The 24,347-nt window shown below is 32.4% G+C and overlaps 1 protein-coding gene and 1 long non-coding RNA gene across 2 annotated transcripts; both read left to right on the forward strand.

Moving 5' to 3' along the window:
- The first annotated feature begins 4,822 nt into the window (after positions 1 to 4,822).
- LOC127714165 (uncharacterized) lies at positions 4,823 to 7,581 on the forward strand. The gene is made up of 2 exons (XR_007987590.1): positions 4,823 to 4,887; positions 6,728 to 7,581. It is a non-coding gene; the product is annotated as an uncharacterized LOC127714165 (long non-coding RNA).
- A 2,353-nt stretch (positions 7,582 to 9,934) lies between these two features.
- Positions 9,935 to 21,383, forward strand: LOC127715357 (uncharacterized). The gene is made up of 6 exons (XM_052221388.1): positions 9,935 to 10,102; positions 11,110 to 11,273; positions 11,823 to 11,933; positions 12,490 to 12,622; positions 13,968 to 14,165; positions 21,101 to 21,383. The coding sequence occupies exons 2-6, from the start codon at positions 11,118 to 11,120 to the stop codon at positions 21,349 to 21,351; spliced, it is 849 nt and encodes a 282-aa protein (XP_052077348.1). The 5' UTR covers positions 9,935 to 10,102; positions 11,110 to 11,117; the 3' UTR covers positions 21,352 to 21,383.
- Positions 21,384 to 24,347: the final 2,964 nt, after the last annotated feature.

A 24,347-nucleotide genomic window follows, 5' to 3' on the forward strand; every position in this document is an offset into this window, starting at 1 on the left:
GCTGTACAATAACATCTGTATAGTGAGCATTATCGTACATATAAAGAATACACTTTATCTTTTGATTTGTAAAACCATTTTTTTCTAACTTATGTCAGGTGGAGAGTTGTCTCATTAGCAATGATACCACGTCTTCTAAACTTTATATTGGAAAAGGGTAAATGTTTCGGAGAAATCCTGGACAAATACCCTAGAAATTGTTGTTGCAAAAAGATAGAAAAGCGTGCATATGAAACTGATTTCAGAACTTATGGAATGTTTTTTTTTTCTTTTCTGGAATAGCCTTCATGTACGTACGTCCAGAATCAAAAAGCTTAGGAATTCAAATTAACAGAATATCCAATATTATTGGAAACAAAAACTACCTAAACAGAACAGCCAAAATCGTAGAAGATCAACTTGCCCGAGGGAGTTAAATTCTTAATCTGAGTACAATAATATAACTTATAAAATTATTTTGTCATCTCATGCACATATTGATACGTATACTAAAAGTAACTGCCCGAAACAAAAATAAATATGATTATTTCAGTTTTGACATAGACCTAAAACTATTTTTGCAATCATTTTGTAGGTACATTATCATGTGTGTGTGTGTGTGTGTGTGTTTGAATGCCATTGGATGATTATCCACCAGAGTGCAAATGACGAAGACAAAAGCAGTTATAGGCCACAGTGCAGCTTTCATAATATGAATTAAAAACCCACACCGTATTGTCAGCTGTAAAAAGCCGTGAAATAAAAAATGTGATACAATTGAAACGAGAAAACTAACGGCCTAATTTATACAATACAATTTACGAAAAACAAATATGATAGACATGAACCAATGACAAATACCCAACTACAGGCTCCAACACAATAATATAAAGTTAAAGTGGCTGACGTCAGATATATTTATGGTACTTTAACTTTATAGTTATATCGTTTTATACTTTTACTGCATATAGATTCTTTATTGTTTATATTTTTTGTCCTAACGATGATTCAAAATTATTTCATGTTTTATAATGTTTGGATTAGATGACCAGGAAGGCAAGGTTTGTAGGTATAGACTTTTTTTTTTGTTCAGTAGGATGCATAATGAACAGTTTCTTTTTATCATGAACAGTTCTTTATTTCCAAGACTATTTTAATGAGACTTATTTTTGTCCGCATGTTGTTGGTCAGTACCTTATCGCTTTAATATAATGCTTAATTTTAGATTTGAAATTTCAGTCTGGTTTTATTTTTTTTATCAGAATGCAAACTTTACCCAGTCAAAATGTAGAATATTTGACAAGATCTCATTGGTATCAAAGAAACAGCATTACTCATTTGTCCTTTGGTAGAAACTTATTAATTCACATTATCGCAAAGACATAATAAAAACTAGCAGTTAATATCGGAAAACTAATCAACTCTGTTTCATATATGGTGAAGAATGAATATTTTAGAAAACTTGTAAAAAGGGATATGTTAAATCAAAATCATGCTTCCATTTGTTGGTCAAAATGGAAGACAATGTCTCATAACTACGATTGTTGTTTGACCTCAAAGGAGGTTAACTGATGTCAAATGAGGTAACTTACATTTACATAGATGAAATGTTCAAATATAAGATATGTAAGACCTTTAAATTTTTTTTATTTATTTTTATTCATACTTTGCATAAATAAAACTAGAGTATGCATCCATGATAAATAACGTCTAGGCATGATGTATACGGTTCAATGCATAGTTGTATGATAAGTTCCAAAAATAAACCAAAATAATGTTAATTAAAAGAATGCAAACTTGTCCGAGACATTGATGATATAAGCATATGATTTAAGTTTTATGAAAATCTGGCAAGAATTGTACACGTGAGAGTGCTAACAAGACCTAACGGACAGACGGACGGAAGGAAGGACGGAAGCCAGGTATTTGTATGTCCCCCTAAACGCGTCGCGCTGGGGACAAACATACTTACAGTGCGATAATGTTCAGGCTTTAATCGATCCCCTTTTTAAAAAAGAGGTTTTACTTTAGCAAGCTTTAAAGCACAACTGATATCAACATATCTATCAAAAAAGTAATAGGAATCTTTATAATAGGAGCAGTGTCTCATATATGAAAACTTGGCTGGTATTCCATCTAGACCTGTGCTTTTTGTAATGTAAAGATTACACTCCTTGAAAACAAAATGTTTAGAAATATGTTTTAACACATTTTCATTTGTTTTTTTTATGTTATGCTTTGAGCGTTCCTGATGAAGGTAAATTCAGAAAAACGTTTCGGACTCATGAAATTACAACGTGTTGTTTTCGTATTTTATAAAATTGTTTTCACAATATTAGATTCATGCAGCTCATGAAAAACCTTCTGGGGATTCGGCAGTTTTTTTAACAAATTTTGCACCAATGGTGGTAAAAAGTTGTTACACTGGTTGGTTATTTTAACATTATCAAAACATGTCTCTTCTTCAATGCTGAGAATGACATTACAATCAGATTAAACGTTTTGTTGATATCCTATATTTTTAAAATGAGACCATATAGTTTCTTAGGATTTCCTTTGTTTTCATCAATGCTGTCATCAAATAATCAGCTTTTTCATTCTTACATTTTTTTGCACTAAATTTCGTACTTTACAATATGATTTGTAGTCTTCATTTTTTCCAGATTTTTTAAAAGTTGCTATGTAAAAGTCTCTTTGATGGAAATTGTCTAAAATCTCCTGGGTTATCCATTGTTCTGTTTTCTGTTTCACACGACTTTCTTTAATTCGTCGGACTACCTTGTCTTATATGTCTACACAAAAATGTTTTTAAATGCGAGCCATCCCTCCTTGATGCTATAGGAATAGAAACATTTACCAAAATCAGCTTGTGATAGAAAGTCCAAAAAACTCCTCTTTGTCATAGTTCTTATTTGATCTGATTGTCACATTATTATGTTGCTTAAAACACACTTTTTTGTTGTTTTCTTGTGCAATAGGTTAAAAAAAATGATCATTAAGACCAATACTGATGACACCTGACTGTCAAATCTTTCACTTCAATTACATAGAACATGGTCAAGCAATGATTTAGTTTGTTTGTAACCCTTGTTGCTTCTGTAATAATCTGCTTAAAACCGAACAAATTGACAACTTTGCTGTATGCTTTGTACAGACATTTATTTGTGACCATGGAACTGATGTTATGATTTATCTCACATTCAACTCTTAACCGACAGAGAATAAACTCTAGGCGTTCAGTTAAACTTGATTGATCAGGGGGTCGATGATAATACTCCAACAATAATTAGATATCATTTTATGATAGTAATATATGATAGTTTAGTTGATCGGGTAGTCTGATTTGTAAGCAAGAGTCATTTTACTAGACAACGTACCTGAAACTTCGATTATCCTTACGTAGGTATAACCTCAAATGTGATCTATTGATATTTTTTCATATTTATGTTCTGAAGTCCGTTATAGTTTTGACGCAGTGTAATAAATTATTTGCTGTTTTGACATTTTACCGTTTGCTGTCGAATTTTATTTTCAGGAAATGTACAGATTATCAAACAGATCAGTGGTATATTTTTACAGTATACCATTATTTTGATATGTGTATTTGTTTTAAATGGTATTTCGATTTTCATTTACGTTCGTTAAAAACTGGATGCAACTGAGATTTATTAATGAAAAAAAGCGAGTAATATTTTAACTATAATAAAAGAAGATGAAATTTCTAAATCGTTATTGTGGTATTCAATTTGTATTTTCATGGCTACTACTTAGAACTGCATCCAATGATTAAGAAATGATAAATGTCCTTTATCACGGCTAAGACTTTGCAAGATATATATCTCGTACATAGTTTTAGTAAAAGAGGTCAGAGTTAAAATGAGTCATATCACTAATTATGCATTACAAGTCAGGAATATGGCAGTTGATTTTCATTCGTTTGATGTGCTTGAGCTTTTGATTTTGCCATTTGATAAGGGACTTTCCGTTTTGAATTTTCCTTGAAGTTCGGTATTTATGTTATTTTACTTTTTAATTAAAGGGGTGCTTGAAAGGCACATAGACGATAAGATACCAAAGAAAGTCAAATATGAAACAATGGAAAGAAAGATGAACTCAAGGATTTTTGCTACTCATTGCCAAATTTTTAATTTGTATGGAGCTACACGCCGGGAATAGCTCTTTTTAATAATTTAAGGTTACACTATTTACATATGATGCTGCGTTCACACGTAATTCGAATTCGATTCGCATTAACTAATTCGAAACGTTTAATGTGCAAACGTTAATTCTAATTCGAATTGCACTGCGCATCAAATTCGCTTTACTGACCTAACGACGTTAACTTTTAATTCGTATTAACAAAAACGCATTTCTAATGCGAATTGCATGGATAATGCGATTTAGCCAATTCGAATTAAAAAAGAAGAGTGTGTAAACGCGATTAGCGAATTCGATTCGCATTCGATTCGAATTCAATTCGAATTAAATGTACGTGTGAACGAGGCATAAGAATAGTTTATGCATTTTGTGATGTCTAATGATAAGATAAGCGCTCGTGTTTCGTTGACTGTTGATTAACGTTTCATCTTTTTACTTATAATGGATTTTTATGTCTTTCCTTCTTCGAAATATAATTTTAGTACCTTCTTACTTTTTTAGTATTTACCTGATTATGAGAGAGAAAAAATATTGTTTGAATCGATAGTGTTACATGCAATATAATGATTGAGGGGTAATGCTGAATATCTCCTTTAGCGAACGTTATGTAACTTAATACAAGTGTAGTATAGAAAATCAATTGCATTATAAATATTTTATGATAATTGATATTTAATAAGCAGTTTTTTTTATTTCCAGTTACAGTCGGTGTTTATTTTGGCCTAGAATCAGGAATGCATGATTTAAACCGTATGTATTAGTAGTCTGTCATTGCATTGTATATATATTGACAAATAATATGAACATACAACATTTTAAACAACAATTATCATATCTTTTGTTTTATTTTTATTAATACAGCTGTGTTGGTACAATATAAGTCAATGTTATTTTAGACATATATCGACAAAATATCTACGTTAAAGGAATGAGTTGTGATATTTTAGTATAAAGTTTTGTCTGCTTTAGAACCGTCATATACCATTGTGTGTGTTTTATTTATAAACATGTTTAGTATTGTGAGTAGTAGTGTGAGACTAACTGAGTATTGAAAATGTGTTGTGTACATATCAAATTCAAAATGTGTTGTAAACATACCAAATTTTAATTTAAGGATAAAAAAATACTGGAATTAATACAAATTGACAACATAAAATTTAGTTTTTTTGCAATATGTTTTTGCTCACCCGACCAAATGTCCATGTGCTATTGTCGTCACCTGGCATTTGCCGTCGTCCGTGTTCACTCATCTACATTAACTTTATATGATATTTTCCAATTTTGATAATATGACGGAACTATAAACAACTGTCTTACTAATGGTAGGTTTAGCTAGTTATAAAACCAGGTTTAACCCACCATTTTCTCCGAAAAATGCCTGTTCCAAGTCGGGAATATGGCATTTGTTTTCCACTTGTTCCGTTGATTGATAGCGTTTAATTTTGTCAGCTTTTATGGACTTTCCCTTTTTGGATTTGCATTGAAGTTCGGTATTTTTGTTATACTTTAAAAAAAAAAAAATGAAAACAACACGATAAAATTTAATGCATCCGAAGCGCTTTTCTGGATCTACCTTCATCAGGGACGCCCAAAGCCGAATATTTGAAAGCCAAGGATGTATAAGAACCAAAACAGGTGGAGAATTATATGACCAAAAAGTACCTAAAAATAGCCAAATCCTTCTAAGGTCAACTTTGCTTGAGGGAGTTGAAATCTCAGTTTCTTTATAATTTCAAAATTTATAAACGAACAATTTTAGAAATGTTTGTTATAAATCATGTCAGTACCGAATATACATATCCTTTTTGATACAATATTTATTGGACTCAAACAGTGATTTTGCTTAAAAACATGAAAACTACATTATATAAACAGAAACGGCAAACATCATCCATTAATCATCAATTTAGGAACTATGACATTACTAGAAAGATTGAAACCATAATTTTGTACATTATAAGAGATATGGTAATAAATCATGATTTAAAATCAATTTTCATGATTTTGCCTATCTTATTTCAAAAATTATTAAACATAAATAGGCACCGCAAAAAAATAGATTGATCTGCAATACAGCTTGAATCTATTCTTATTCCAATTCTTACACAATTATCAATATACTCCTATTAGGAACCATAAAATGACATCATCATCATCATCATCATCATCATCATCATCATCATCATCATCATCATCATCATCATCATCATCATCATCATCCGTTTTGCACATTGTTGGATCACGAACGTTGACCAACAGTTGTTTACATCCTTGTCATTTGATCCTGCTATATTGGCATGGCAATAATACCACCCCTCTTGTATATAGACAATCTATACATTTAAACTCGTGACCGAAACTGTCAATTGACTGTTCATTGGAATTGTTGTCAATCAATAAATAACTTTCAATATATACAAATAGAAATAAGCATTTTATTTCAGACAGAAAAAACAAACATGAAAAAAGGGGTGGTCCTTCTGGCAGGTAAACGATTGAGGCTCTCGATGACCTCTTATCTAGAATACAATACGTTCCTGTAGATGCTTTTTCAGTTTTGTAATCACAGATATTTGTTTAAATTTTCCAGATTATGAGTAATTCAACAGAAGAATTTAGTTTAGAGGAAAGAACTTCCTTACTAGGACTTGCTATTTTTGGTATTCTATCGGTTATTATTATTGTTGTCATAGCAACCTGCAAGTTTGGATGCCAAGAACAGCCTTACAAGAGACGTATCTCACCAGTAGCCCAGGTGTCAAAGGGTGATCTTTTCCAAGTTAGCATGTATATGTCAAAATTACATTTCAATCTATTAGACTTTCAGGAGAAAGCTAACCCTAGTGTGGTAGAAACAACACATAACAAGGAAAAGGAAAATGATAATCGGAAAACAGTGAAATTGAAAAAACATTCAGACAACATGCTGACTGGATGAATGTAACTATTCAGCTGTTGTGACAATTTGTTAGTGTCAACTATCTGCCGTAATCAAGCTGAAACAAACTGCTCAAAATTGCAAACGTGACATTTGAATAAGAACATTGGAAAACATTCTGAACTTTGCATTTTGCGTGTATCTAAAACAGTGTAAATATGTTAATTCTATACTAGGGAAAGGATATTAAATACAGTGTTTTAGTCAGCTTAGTTTTGCATACTTTCATCTTATATTTTTCGCAATAAACACCGGAAGTTTTTCCAAAGGCCTGTGGATGTTGTCGTTGAAATGGTATCCTTTTGATTTTATCTATAAATGCATGAAAGTGAAGTTTTTACAATTTACAATTAACAAACGAACAGACAAGCGAGAGAGAGAGAGAGAGAGAGAGAGAGAGAGAGAGAGAGAGAGAGAGAGATGCAATCTCCTTTAACACTGCATTACCCTGTCGTAAACAAAACAATGTAATATAGTTTAATAAATAATAAAACCTTTAACTGACACTACCTTTGACTACTTTCTGTCTGCATTTCATTTATTTCGTGAATGTGTGTTAATGATATACATATATAGTTTACTTTCATAATTCAAGATAGAAAATATAATGGCCTATTTTGAATTTGCTGTGTGGTATCGATGTTATCAGACAATTTGCAGTAATCTTCCCGATTTTTTTTTCAAAATACCTATTGCTTTTGTCTGGCGAATATCTACCAAATATCCATACTTTGTTTTGTGGTAAATGATTATTATTTAGAGAGCAAATGGAATAGAATGCTTTTGAACATGTCACTTTGGTTGATACATTTTTATCACTGGTGAGAAGGGAAAATAAATTTTGGAGAAATTTATAGAAAGTATATTAAATATGGTTCAGTTTAGAACTTCTTTTGCAATTTTCAAATCACATAAATCGATTAAGAAGACAAATCAAGGTAACAAACAAATACTATAAAAGGAGAGAGACCTTGTGCGTCGACAGGATAATTGTCTCTTGCTATGCATGCACCACTCGCCTTGCGAATCCACATAAAATTATTAAAAATACAGATTAAAAGACTTTTCTGGTAATTTAAGATCTATGACTTAGTAAAAATGTCGCTTGTATGTTTCGACAACCAATTTGTGACGGTGACCATATAACTTATATATTGTCGATTTCAGTCGTCCTTCCTAATAAATCTGTTGGAGCATTTTTTGTATAAGGAGCAAATCCCTGCAAATAAAGTCAGTATAATGTAAACATACTCGAGCGTAACGTATCAATTGAGATGTGTAAATTAAATGCCTTATCTATTAAAAGCAATTTGCTGCTTTCAAAGAATTTTTCTTGATGAACCGTCATTATGAGCGCTCAGAGTCAGCTTTAAAGGCTTGAAAAGTCAATAATAGTACATAAATGCGCTACAGAACCTAATGGGCATAACAAAAAAGTCATAAATTCCACTTATTTTAAATGTACAAGATTTTATTCTGTCGCAATAAATGTAATTGGACTCACTATAATAACTTCATGCAGTATAATGTTATAAATGAAAAACGAGATTGCGAATTGGGGATACAATCCGGGGTTATACGCATACTTGTTATAATTTTATTCCCTCAACACTGATGACAAAACCAGTGCAATCTGAAAATCAATTTGTTCAAATGTCTTAAATTAACTGAAACTGTTTGCGAATTGTTTTAAATCATTTAACCAAAAAATCAATTGATTAAAAAAGTATGTAGCGATATATCACGGCCATGAAACAAATATTATATTATCTAATATTATTCATGCGTAATGTACTGAGCTTAAATTTTGATATAGTGTTCCATTTACGATTTCAAAACCAACCTTATCTAGATCAGATAAACAGACATTATAGTTTTGGTAGGAACAAACGTGTCATAGACTACCAATATGATGATTCCATATCGTATTTGGACATTTGTTATTTGTATTTTAAGTGAAACTTATGGACAACAATTCACTCCAGGATGTAGTTTTTATAACGGAAAATGTATTTATAATGTCCAGCTAGGAAGCGTAGAAAGTTGTCATGGAGGCAACATAAATCCAGCACCTGAAGTTCGAGATCTTAGTGGGGCATGCACATGTAATGACGTCACCAAAGTATCCAATGACCTTAACAATCTTCAAACTCGTGTTGACAAACTACAAAAATCTATGACAGATTTCAAAAACCAGTTGAATAACGTTTCACCAAAGACAAATTCATTCCAAGGTCAGCCAGACGGAGAAAATCAGAAATATCTAGAGATCTTAGATAAACTACATACAAAGCAAGACATTTTGAATAGAACCAATGAAGAAGTGACTAAAATATTGCAGACTGCATCAACAGAAATTAAAGGCTTGCGAGAAAAGCTGAAAAACACGACCGGCGAATTGGCGACATGTCAGGTTCCTTTGGGTGTGACGCAGACTTCCCAAAAAGGTTAGTAAAACGCCCTTATCGAAACAATAAGTAACTAATGTTTAAGAAAACGTTTTTATTAAGAGTCTTCGCAGATTTACAAATACTGTGGATTCATTACTATTCGTGGGATACCAATTTTTGTGGATTTTCGTAGGTATAGGCTTCCAACAAATTTAAATGTTCACCTCAGTATATATTTTCGGTAGGTTTGAATGTAAACTTTAGCACAACTAACCACAAAATCAAATATCCACGAAAGTACAAGTTCCTGAATCAACGAAAATTGGTACCCACGTAAATAAATGAATCCACAGTGAAGAAGAATCAAAATTCAAGAATTGTTTGCCATATTAATCCGCAGCTTTAACACTAACGATCATTTACAATTAAGTTCTATACATTCCATAATTATTGCGAGAAAAGTTTATTTTTTCAGCCTCTGTGGCGGACTTCACAACGTTTTACTGTAGTTTCCAGCCTACTGACCTCTGTAGATTTACACAAGACCGTGACGACAACACCGATTGGACTCGACAGTCGTCATCAATTTCGTCAAAATCTGGACCAAAGACTGATCACTCATATGGGAATGGCTATGGTTCGTATTTTTTACTCATTGATATAATATCAAAATCGAATTTACAGACTGCTTAGGTTGAAAATAACCGGTTAAGATAAACCAAACGTTCTTCAACTGTTAGTGTAAAAAGGAACTAAATCCACCAAAAATACTTAAAGCATATTTTTATTAATATCAAGTCAAGGCGTCAACGCTAGCCAATTCTTGCGAGAACATGTATTTTGTCAATCTTTTCTTGAATTGTTTTATCTGACTATCTTTCAAGTTGCTACTTTTGTACAAAAGTAGAGGTAGAAATAAAAATTTTCTAAATCATTCATGCTGCAGGTTAAGTTAATAACAAAATAGAGCTTACAACTTTTTTCAACTTTCTTTAATTCACCGTTAATAAATTTAGAATTTTATCAGACTTCCGCTGGGGCATAGTTGACATTATGTATATATGTGTGTGTATGTGTTTGGATATTTTAAGTTCCCTTTTGCTCATAAGCTAATTACTGAAACATCCTTGGCTTACATTTTTGGTGGTTTAAGCGTTGCTTATCGAGGTAAATCCAGAAAGCGTTTCGAACGCTCACAGTTTAAATGAAGTGTTATTTTGAATTGTAAAACCTGGATAAATTTTACGCCGCACAAATTATATTCAGACTTTTCCAATAGCTATAGCTATTTAGGGACCATTATTTTTTTTAGCTGCATCAATGAATGTAACATCAAACTAATATATAAATGCCCGCCTCAGTTGTCCCGTGATAGCGTGAGAATATCGCACGTATTATCAATGAGTAAGAACAACGACTGGTTACTCGGACTCCGGGTAGGGTGACATATATATTTCCTTGTGAACTAGCACGTTAAAAGTAGTGTCGATCCAGTATAAACAGGATTCAAATTCAAATCACGCTTACATTTTATCGTCATGTTATGTATGTGATATTTGCCACAGGACGTAAAACACCAATTCATCCATCCATCCAGTGAAAATTGCATTCAAAATATTAATCAAAGAGCTTATATATCGACAGGTTATTATATGGCATTGAAAACCATCAACACTCCTAGGTCTAGTGCTGGTACCACGATCAGTCGTATAACTTCGCCAACATTCAAACCAGCTTCAAACTATTGTCTTCGTTTCTGGTATACTATGTTTGGAAAAGATGTTGATACCCTTAATGTATATGCAAAGGTATTTTAATTTGTAAAAATTAATCCTAGTGTCTATTGCGAGTTCATTTGTAGCATATTGAACTAAAAGTTATTTTTGACATCATCATTGTACTCAGTTGTTACTTAGCAATATACTTGAAATATTAAAAATAATGAAATGCCAGAATCATTAAAGTTTTAGGTTATATGATCATATTTTCCTATTAAGATATCTAATATCATTAGTGATTAATTCAATATAGTTTGTATTTATAAAATATTACATGGCATTTTCCATATTTGACAATATGGAAAGTGCCATGTATTAATTGATCTGTTTATAACATATTTTATTTATTGTTTTTTATTGACAGCTTTACTGGAACTTAAATTCGATGTAACAATGTTGGTATTTGAGGGCAAATACCAATATTGGCTCCGAATACACATAGCCGACTCCGACTTCCGGCTATTATTGGACATACAAAAACGTACATATTAGTACAAAACATATGATAATTGTAGATATCTCATGACCTGTCTTTCGTCCTCGTTTGAAGTTATATTCAAATAAGTGCCAACATTTTAGGTACATGGAGGAAGAGGTTATCCAATATACACCCGTGTTGGAAATGCTGATCCCTATTGGCACCTAGCACAGATTGACATTGGACCTGAATATACGAAATCTTCTTTTCAAGTAAGCTAAAGTCACATTTTAATAGCCCAATCATATGGTTCATTAGCTTTGAATCTTTATTTTCTTGCATCGTTCTTATGTGTTATCTAATTATTTGGACTAAATATATTTGGAACATTTTGATGTCCATCTTCGAGCAGGAAAACGAGATCGACATCCTTTCTCCCATTTTTCTCATATACCCCATTTTGTTTGAATTATGTAAACATTTAATTCAACAAGAGCATCCTCCCTATTTCAAAATAAATACAGTGTGTAAGGTATGAAAATTATCTATCTTAAGTTTAAAACCCCTAGTCACCTTAGTCATTGATGATTTCAATAAAAAGATAACTTGTTATCTTTAGTAATAACATGGATAACGATCCTAAATTAATTTTAACATTTTTAATCTTTTGCCTTGTGCCTTTCCACTTTTAAAAACAATGTTTTTACGAACGTATCTGTTAAATAATTACAAAGTGTATTATACTGAGTATAGTTTGTATCTCTTATATGATATTTATAACGTGCTTTTTCATTGTTTTTTTATAATGTCTTTCTCTGTCTTCAACAGATAACATTTGAGGGCTCGTACCATGCATATAAAGTACACCATTATTCGAATTCACATTATACCTATATATATCATTATGATGATGGTAATATCGCAATAGATGATTTTTACATCTATAATACTACCTGTAATAGTAAGTACTTATCTAACACAGAATCTATTTAAGTCACATGTTTTATAGTATAAATAGATAACCATTAGTTGAAAGTAATTTCTTCAAAAGCAATTAACTGCATACACAAAACAGATATACAATACTATAGGAAATAAATGTTACTTTCAATCATTTTGATAGATTGGTTGGTGTTTAACGCCACTTTCAGCACAAGTGTGCTATGTCAAAGCGGTCATTTTTTATTGGTGGAAGAAGCCAGTGTACCCAGAGAGAAAACTGACAATCCTAGTCTATTAAGATTGAAGTCTAGCGCTTCTACCCACATTCGTAAATCGAACTCAAAACCTCAGTGTTGACAGACTAGTGATACAGTAGTTTGACTACTTAGACCACTCGGCCACTGAGGCCCCTTTATCATTCTGAATTCGTTCATATTTGTAGGTGATATTTTATAAAATAATTGTACTATGATTATTCATCAGTTGAAAAGGTAGGAAACATTCTAAAGATAATCATAAACCATACGTCGAAGCAAACAGACAAAACCGTACTGACCAAAATGAAACCGGCAAAAGACGTACAACAAGCCATAAAATCTACACCAAAATAAGAACTCCACCAAAAAGTAAAGTGAATTCAAATGTTCCTATTACGTTGGTTCATCATATCCAGTGACTATGAATAATTAGATATCGATTGATGAAATTTCTTGTCTAAACATAAGACATCATACAAGCTTTTTTAAAATTTTAGGATATTTTTATTTGGGTTTCAGTTTTATTATTATTAGTAGTAGTATTTAAAATGTTCGACAGGAAATAAGCTCCATCATCATGGTCACTAATAAGGGACTTTGATTGCAAAATATAACATGAAATATTTAAACTGATAAGTTATTCATTAGACTAAGGAGAGCAAATGTTAATTCTGACTTAATATTTGACTCTCTCAAATGAATTAAATTATTTCCTACAGGTAGTAGTCAATGGATACTCTTAATTTCATCTTCACCTCAAGTACACAGCGAGAGTAACACATACATTGATGCTTTGAATTTATCATATACCGAGGGTAACTCCTAGAACGTTGACGTTATTCACTGTCGTGGTGGTTTGTTGTACTGTAAAAGCAAACTTTATAATTTATATAATTGTTCAACTATATAATGCGATAGTTTAACATAGTGTTTTTATTGCTTTTCAACTTCGCATTTAATTTGGCCTGCAAGCTGATTTCATTCGAACACCACTGACGAGTCTTAAGTAGACCTAACGTGCGTCTGGCGTAACAGAATTTAAGTTTGGTAAATTTTTTTTTTTTTTTTATATCTAATTGACTAATATGTTTCTTTGCATCTTTTTAGATCTTCCAGCTGTTCCTGCAGATTCTTTTATACGCAGAACGGTTAACGAAACGTCCTACTATACTTTTCATAAAACACCTGCTACCTGGTATAATGCACAGGAAACATGTAGGAAAGAAAATCCCCGTTCAAGTCTGGCTGTCATCAAAAGTGCGTCAGAACAATCATTCCTTGTAAATTTGATCAACTCTGAAGTTGGTATGTATTCTTACCAGAATTTCATTTTTTTTTATGAAGCTATTAAAGAATCTAACTTTGTCCGTACGATATGCTGATTGTGTAAATCAGGAACTGCCATTTCTCTTATGGTTATGGCCTGTTACCTATTTCTCGCTCGAAGAAATATTTCTCGTATCACACTGCATAGAATGTGATACTATAAATGCGTTAATTTCATTGGTTTTTCCGACGTTATTACGACATTTCCATTTGCTATTCGTTAGGTCATTGATGACTTTCAAAGGTTAAAACGCTGTACATTTCGTCAACATAAATACGTTATTTTTTTTATCAGTTATATACAAAACACTCACACTTTTCACCTGAAAATCTTATTTTTGGCAAATTTTATTACATTCTGAAGCATACACAAAGTTTTAAAATATCTGATGTTAAAGTTAGACACCGGAACATGACATAGAACGTCATACTGGTATGAATATGCAAAAGACAGGATTCACGAATCGCGGAATGTTTTATTTAACATCATGAGAGTGTTGACCATAAAAGAAATAGGTTTAAAAACTCCTGAGAATTAGCTATCGCTTGATATAAACTCTCGTAATGTTTAAATAAATAGTAATAATGAACTTGCCAAAGGCTCGTTTATTATTACATTGAAATTGAACTCTCGAGTTGATATCAAGCTATATCCAATTCTCACTAGTTATGAAACCTATAAATGTCTTATTAACGAGAACAATGTCGCAAGTGTAGTAAGGGTCATTTTCAAAAAATGTGGATATTTCAGTTGTGAAATAACTATACAAAAAAATATTCAATTTTCAACTTTAATAAATGAAATTGAATAGTTTAACAACAATACAACCTGAAATAAAAATATGCAATCTTAAATGCTACTACAAACATATTTAAAAAAATAAAATAGAAACAAGTATGTGACAAATGTCAACTACATAACGGATTTAGTTTCGGTCCCTTAATTTTTTTTAATAATATTTACATTTTGCTTGATATATATTTCCATGAAAACCATCACACTTTTTTCAAAACAGTTAAAATAACACTTTTTAGAAACATATTTTTAACATTATGCAGATTTTTAATGGAAGGGTCAGAATACTTGTGTAAATCAACTATAAAACTCAGTATAGATTGCACCAAAATAATATTTTTATAATTGAATTACCATAAAATTGAAATATATGACAATTGTAATATTGACAACTATCAACAATAGATTAAATCAAGTATTATAAGGCACAAACACCAACATTAGACAAGTGTTATGTAGTTGTAATATGTGTTATGTAGTTGACATCATCGTTATGTGGTTGACAAAAAAGCATTTCTTGCTGTTAATTGACTAGAAAATAAAAAATTAACAATGAACCTTGAACTCAATCTCGAATCGAATCTCAGATTAACAAGAATAAAAATGACCTTCATTGAAAAGAATCAGATAGCAAACACATATAGCATATTTAGGACAATATTATCACGAGTAAAGTAAACTTGAAACTTCTGACAATGGAACTGACGACTGATAACAACATATATTCAAACAACAACAAAAGTTAATAAAAGAGTCTATCTTCAGAGGATCGAGTAATTAAACAAAGTCCTTTATACCAAGCTGTACCATGACTTCTCTCCAGTCTGAATCATTAACCTTGAAATGTGAATCATTCCCTTTCACAGCCTCGGGAGGTGGAATTGTATTGAGAATGTCATCAATATCATACCAGTTTCTATCACGCATCTTTCGTGGCCACGAAAAACAGTTGTTATTTTTTTTCCCAACTGTGTGCATGCATTCTACGAAAACCATCTGAGACTCCATGTCAACATTTTCAACCAGACCAGGATATACTTGACCATAATACAATACAAGCACATGACTTCCAATACAGGCATCAATGGTTACTGTATTGTCTTCAATCCTGCCGCTATCTTTGTTTTGTTGCTTTTGAGATCTCAAAATCAACAGCTCTTTGTACGCATTTTTTATTCTAACATTTTCAAAAGACGATTTCTTTGGCAAGACTGGTACGAAATGATTGGGCACCCAGTTATTGTTATTCATATCAAGCCTAGTTGTGGTCCACATAATTTGGGCTGGCATTGATGAACGTACCTCTCGTGGATATATATGTCTACAAAGATGTTTTCTGACTGACGGATTGCCTTTCTCAGGATAGATAGAATCAATCATCATCCCAATGACTGAAGAAAGACTATGGATCTGCCATATGCCCATATATGTTCTTTCTTTTGTTATTTTTAGAACTTCTTTAGAATAGATTTCCTTTATCACTGTCTCTGTGATGTGATTGCCATGCATGTATTCGTCTGAATACATGGTGTATCCTTTTATCAATGTGCCTGTTTTGAAATTGCTTCTATCATAGCCTTTCAAAAGATTATCTTCATTTAGATAGAACTCTGCATTCATCACCTGTTCTATGATAATTCGGGTTCTAATTTCTGATGGGTGTTTGTCATTACCAAATACAAACATACTGCCAGAGGCTGGCAAACAGTCACCATCTGCTCTCACTGTCACGGGTACATCCCCCTTTGTTTCGTAATCTGTTGGGAGAAGTGCAACGGACAAAATATCTGTAGAATAATGTTCATTGTTTCTTGCAGACCCACTCACCTCTTCTATTTGCTCATGAATTTCAACACCCTTCAGTTGCAGTTCATCAAATGTTTCACATGCTTGCAATAATTTCAGAAATCTCCTGTATTTGCCTTCTCTTCTTCTCCCTTCAGTCCTGTCCTCATCAACAGTATCATTTTCGATTCTTGTTTTCTTAGGTTCATCCTTGGGTTTCGTTTCATTTTCAGACGTTTCAATCTGCTTTGTTCGTTTAACGAATGTTTTTTCAGTACAAATCGGGAAAAGGGTGAATGGTTGCAGGTCATGGCCATCACAAACTTTTTCATAACATTCACAACTTACAGATCGATACCAGACACTACCCATCTTCTCTGTAAATAGCTGGTGTATCTTCATGGTTCCTGGTATTGTTTTCAGGTTGCAGGACCTCACTTTTGACTCAATGTCTAAAATGTCCTTCTCTTTGATGAGATAAACATTAACAGAACTATTAGCTTCCCAAATCTGTTTACAGAGATCAGTTGCATTTACAATATCTACTCCATGTTTCACTTTTAGATCTGCCGACCTTTTGACGGATGCACCTATTCCATCTGGAATTCCTTTGCCATGGCCTGAAGCATGAAAATTCCATGATGCTTGCTTGAAGCCATGGTCAAATACTTCTGTGCTAAATAAATAAAAGTTCATCTTCTGCTTGTACTGGGAGGATGGCCCGTCACTATAAAAATGCAGTGTATCTACCTCTGGATATTCAGATCTAATTTGCATCAATATTGGTTTCAAGTATGCTCAAACTGAGATGGGATCATGTTGTAATGAATCTGACACGCCACAGAATGACTTTAAAGAAGTCATTGTTCCTGTAACGAAATACCCTGTATGAAGAGAAATTTGTACCTGAGATGCACCAAAAAGTTTACTTTGAATTTCTCTTGCCAATTTTGCGATGTAGTTTTCAGCGAAATCAATGTGCAAAAAACATTCTGATGGTTTCAATGTCCCTTTAACATTTTTGTAATGGTTCATTTGGTTATCAATCATAAACGAATGTCTCCTATACTTGAGCCAAAGTTCATCATGGACTTTGTCAAGTAAGTCGCCTGCGGTTATCTCTTCTTCTTTTCTTTTAGTTATTGTTACATCTTTGATGTCTCCTTTTATCTCTCTTTTTTCTTTTTCTGTAACCCATTGAGTCCAAGTTACTAGTTTGTTTTGGTCAAACTCTTTGAGATCAATCTGTTTTTCCTTGCACATCTTACAGTTTCCAAACATACAATTCATACTGTCCGTTGAACATGCAACCTGTTCCACTAGAACAGAAATATCTTTTGTTGATATCACATCATTTCCGTAAAGCTCTTTAGCCATATATGATAAGTTCTCACATGTTTTACATAAACATGTTTCTCGTTCCTTTTCTGTAGGACATTTAACCCAGAATGGTTTCAGTCTCCAGAATGTAGTAAAACTGATACTTTTACATGTTTCATATCTCTCTGCTTTGAATTTCCTGTACAAATGTTGAAGGGTATCAAGCATGAATCTTTTTTGGCGTTTCTCTTTGTTTTTAGTAACTGTTTGTCTCATTCCTGTCGACATTCGTGAATTGTCGTCACGCTCAAAAAACTCTTTGACTGCTTTCTTCATGTTCACAGTCTTTGAACCTTTCTTTTGTCTTCTATCTTTTCCACCTCGTACTCCAATTGTACGTCTAGCTTCAGAAACAAATTTGTATTTTCTTATAACTCTTCCCACAATTGCTTCAGATAGGTGTCTTTTAGCTGAATTTAATTTGTACTTCTCGCTTAGCTGCTTGAGGAGTGCATGGTGAAAGTTTAAAGCTTTTCTCACTTTACAGTGTTTGGCATCATAATTTGAAAAGTTTCTGAGCAGTTTTTTTGTCTTTGATCTTGGAGAATCTACATTTCTTCTCTCTGTTTCCATTCTATGTACACGTAATCTGTACAATTCAGCTTTCCTTTTTGTGATTTCCAACTTTTTCTTTAATATAGCTTTATCTCTATAGCATTTTGCTTGATCTCTGTTTCTTTTTTTCTTACTTTGGATTTTTTGACGGGAACATGTGTGTGGTTGTGGAATTACCATTTCTATATGAGCTGGTGATGCTGGTGGAGTTAAGTCGTTTTCAAGGTCTTTTTTTTGTTGTCTTTCTTTATTCTTTGATAACCTCCATCTCCTTCTTTTACTTCTTTTTGATCTTTCAGACATCTCGCTTATAGTTTTAACCATACCAATTTCTTTGTAGTCATGATACCGCTTTCTTTCCTTTGCCCTGAAGGCCTCTAATCTGTCTGGGTCTCCTTTTAATTTGTCCCTAAAACGTTGTTGTCTTTCTTTCACTGTTAGACCCATTTTACCTTTCGATCGATCGTAGCTAGTTTGTATTACAGCTGGAATGATAAAAAATAAAAATTACAGATTTTTTGCAGCAAAGTGAAACCATGTTTTATATATACCGTATATATATCGGGGTTTTTTCGCGTCTGGTTTATTTCGCGATTTAATGGCAAAATGGGCATGTTAAATTTTCGCTGTGTATTATTTTCGCTGATTGGTAAAACACACGCAAAAATTTAACACGCAGTTATCCTAAATTCAAGTAGCGAGGATTCTGAAATAACGCATACATAAACTTTATTACTGATTGACAGAAAATCAATAAACAATCATTATATTTACAAACTGATGTCTACATCAATCACACAGACGATTGGTGTTAACTGTTACGGTTATTTAAAGGTATATTTCACAGCATTATAAAATCACGGTATATAAAAGCCACCAAGCAACCAATTCTGATCAATTCTAGTGGTACAGGGCTACCGGATACAAAATACGATAAAATGTTACCTGTTACAGTTATTTAAAGGTATATTTCACGGCATTATAAAATCACGGTATATAAAAGTCACCAAGCAACCAATTCTAGTGGTACAGGGCTACCGGATACAAAATACGATAAAATGTACCTTTGGAAACACCACAAAAAGTTTTAAAACAATTATTCTGTTTAAGAAAGCAAATAGATAAACAAGTTCAAATTATGGATGCTAAATCATAGTATAAGGTTCGATGATTAGCCCGACAAGGTGACCTCAAGTCAATTTAATTCAGCATTGTCAACTACATAACGCTTTCTGTCAACTACATAACGATTCGATGCGTTGTGTAGTTGACCGTTATGTAGTTGACCTATTTGTGGTTTTCGGATGTTTTTCTTGCCCCTAATACTACCAGATAAATGGTTTTTATTGAATTAGAGTCAGTATTATAGACTTTGAATGATTTATGTAAAAAAAAATATTTATGCAAAAACATAATCAATGTTTTTGCCGTTACAAAGTTGACATAGAATTAAATTACGGAGTAATTTGTACTCACCAAAACTAATCTACATTGAAATGAATTCATGATGTCATCCTGTAACTTTTAGCACGTCATCAGAGGATGAAGAGTTAGTAGAGAGCACTTCCTTAGTTACAAGGGATATAATCAGTTGTTTATTGGCAACACTATTTCATTTGTGTTATGTAGTTGTTATTTTTTAAAGTACGAAATGAAAAGTAAAAAAAAATGCTAATAAAATCTAATAATTCCCTGTATTTGTGTATACATACCTGCAGTGATACCTATATATTCATAATAACCAAAAAAAATTAAAAATTTCCGCTTGGTATTAAAACCAGCATGTAAAAAAGACTAGTTTTTTAATTTCGTACAAGCAATTTGGGGTTTTTTGGACCCTTTGAAACCCACTGGAAGCAACTTCTCTAGCTAAATTTCATATTGAATTTGCTGGAACTTGTTACACACACCAAAAACTAAATTGTGTATCTAAAAATTGGATAAAAATATTTACACTTTTTTAGAAATATTGATTGTACAAGAAAATCCACATTTTTTTTAAAAAGGCCCGTAAAACAAATATTTGAAACTGTCAAATCCTAAGTTGAAGGAGGAAATTGTCTAATAGAACGTGACATATAATGGCATTTCTTTATTTTAATTGCAGTCAATGTTTCTTGTGTACTTCAATCGTTTTATTTCGAACAACAAACGAATCGTATTTGAAGAGTTACTATTGACAATTTTGGATTTCAGCTTCGCAAATATTCGTGTACATGTTTTAAAACATGTAAATTACATTATTCTCGCTAAGAAAATATGTATAAAAGTTCAAGTACTATGTGTATTTATATCGGACTTTCGTAGCGACAAGACTTTTATTTATATTTTATTGTTTTATATCGAAACAAAGGTTAAGTATTTATCAAATATAAGATGTTTATACATATGTTTTTAGAACTGACCATTGTTGGCCAGAATGGCTTTTACCTTAATGGAAACGATGTGGATTCTGAAAATAATTTCAAATGGACAAATACCGGGTATCCTGAAACTATTCATTATACAAACTTCCATCAAGGTCAACCTAACAATGTTGGGAACATCCAAGACTGTCTTCTGATGGAATATCCAGCAGATAACTATGAATGGGGAGATGTGTCCTGTACAGAAAAACACCCATTTATCTGTGAAACAACAATGCCTTGATCTTAATGAAATAAACGATAGATCATATCATACCACATCGATTTATTCTTTAGTTGCCCATTCTGATAGGTTTCGAAAATATTCATCGAATGGAACTGAAAACTGTTGTTAAAACTTTTTTTTAATCATTACATAAAGTATAGTTCCAGAAGAATATATGGATCAACCTACACTAAATATACATGGGTATTAGTAGCCAAAAAGGGATATATCAACATAGAATTGACCTAAAAAAAAGGGGCTTGCTGTTCGGTGTGAGCCAAGGCTCCGTGTTGAAGGCTGCACTTTGATCTATGATGGTTTTACTTTTACAAATTGTGACTTGGATGGAGAGTTGTCTCATTGGCACTCATACCACATCATCTTATATCTATATAACACACTACATAAATCATTCAAAGTACTAGTACATTAATCTGGAGGTAGGCGGTGTCTGCAATTTAGTTTTTTTTTCACGTGGAAAAAAATCATACACGCTTTTTATTGATTATCATGAAAGCCATGGGGTTTCTAACAATGAAAATATTGTCACTGTGTACTGAACTTCAAGCATGAACTCTAAATTTTGGGACACTGTTCAGGGTTAACAACTCATCTTTGAAGCAAACTATCAAAAGATATCTTATATGATTACCTAACATTTGATAGAGAATATCCGATACCTACGATTGTTCATTATTGCAGTAAACTGTAAGCTGTCTACATTTTTTTGTAATAAGACATCCAAGGAAGGGGGGATGTTAGTATCATTATAGGTGTTTAGCCTTTCGGTAATGATTTGTTGAATGAGCTATTGCAACTGTCCTGTTTTGATTTTGTACGACTCGACTTGAAACTTGAAATGTAAATATTATTTAACTGTACTGAATCTAAGATTCCAACTCATGACAGCGGGCAAAATAGACCTGAGATTGTCTGAGCTTTTCTTTTTGATATTCACAAACGTTAAATGTTTTTAGCTTCCCAAACTTTTTGTCTTGGGCATAAGTTGGGCAAACATTAAAAATATACGCACTAAGATTGGTATCATATGTTTTCATCATTTTACAACATAACCGAGTCTGTAGCGATGCTAGTCGACTGCCAAGGACACCATTAGCCTAATGTCCAATGCTTCGATATCGGTATTTTTTCAAAACCTCTTACACCACATTATAAATGTGTGATTTTAAGTTGCAACTGCCTCAGGTTAAGTTGACCTTAGAGGTCTATATTGTACTTTTTAGACCGACTTTATTTTAATTCTTTTTAAAAGACTTTTCATATATTTGGACGTTTGGAAACGACCAAACCCGATGAAGGCGCTTCCAGTAACACGTGTTGTGTGAAATTGATATCATACAATTGTATTTTTCTTTCTGATTTTGCATATTTCTTTGGTTAATGAAAAACGAAACTGTTACATACAAGCTAAGAGATTTTTACTTGCATTTTATTTAACAAATGCCGTATTTAGTGATGTGTAATAATTTGACTAGACGACTGTTTACCTTGCTAAAACTCTGCAAAATGAACATACAATATTTACTGAATCAAGGATCACGATCTTAAATATTTAAAAACGTGTACAAGATTTGCACCAAAGAATCATTCAGAAAGGTCTTTGCTTAAATAGCCTTTAAACCCTAGAAATTCTAGTTTCTGAAGACCATATTTTTTTTAATGTGTGATTTAGAACAAAAATGTTGCAAGGGCTCTTTACAAATTGCGTAACAGTCTCTTCACACAACGCATCGGTTATAACTGCTTATTTACAGATTTCGCATAAACAAAGAGACACCGTTCTTTATCATGGGTTTTACTATCGAATGGGGAAAGTCTTGGATCATCAAATTTCTATAATCTAATAAACCCTTGAATATACCGATAAAAGTGGTATGTAAAATTCTGAAAAAAAGACACGAAAAACATTCAATATGTAAGTTATAACTACACAAAACCAGGTGAAAAAATTAAATATGCATTAAATACGTTAGCCATAATTTACATAGGTTTACTACTGAACTTATGGTTGTTAATGGCAAAATTAAAGTCATATCTACAAAAGATTTGTAGACACCATTATGCTTACCGAAGATCTATGTCACATATCACTACAGCTTTATGCATGTATCAAAGTCACAGTGTTGTTTTCTCTTTCCTCATTCATACCTGATCATTGAATTGGTAACGAGCAACACGAAAGGTGCTACTAGCGAAAAAAAACTTTTACACTTCTGGAGCAAATGAGTAAACCCTGTATTGTAGTGTGATTTAGGTCTGAATGTTTAGTTTTCTGTATTTTGTATATATATATTATTGTCTGTTTCTTCGGTATTGTTTTTTTTTTTCATTTTGTCTAGATGTTGACTGATTAATGCTTAATGAATTATTTTCTAAATCATATAACATTTAAAAGAGTAAAACAGAATTTTGCCCACAGAAAATATTTCAGGTATTGCGAAAAGTTTGTTATACAAAGTCTGATGTTACACTACCTTGCCCCCTTATTTTCGACGGCCCTTCAAGTTTATATGTACACCGAGTGGTGTCAGTATTGATCAAATAAAACCGACCGTAGGGAGGTCTTTCTTTGGGCAATCCTGTCACCCAAAGGTGTGTTATACTACAAGAAAAACCTTAAAATATGCATTATCTGACTTATATATCGTCAAAAAATATTATTTTCTGCAAAGATTTGCAGGATTTGCATTCTATTTTACCGACCACACTAAAGTGGGATATTCTTTTCTGATGCGTTCAGGTTTAAATACACCCTACAGCTCATTTATAATGAGTAATGAAACTCAGTAATTAATCTAGATATAAACTGTTAAAATCATTATCCAGGTACAACAAAAATATTACTGTAACTGCATGAAGCAAGACACAAATGAACAGTTACCGCCCGATAACGGTGTATGAAAAATTACAAGTCACTTTGTAAGTAATTTATTCTACAAACTTAGTTTAGGAAAGGGGGATGCCATTTTTTTTTCTTTTCTTTCTCATGACAT

This window comes from Mytilus californianus, unplaced genomic scaffold (assembly GCF_021869535.1).
Source record: "Mytilus californianus isolate M0D057914Y unplaced genomic scaffold, xbMytCali1.0.p SCAF_9, whole genome shotgun sequence".
In the NCBI taxonomy this organism is placed as follows: domain Eukaryota; kingdom Metazoa; phylum Mollusca; class Bivalvia; order Mytilida; family Mytilidae; genus Mytilus; species Mytilus californianus.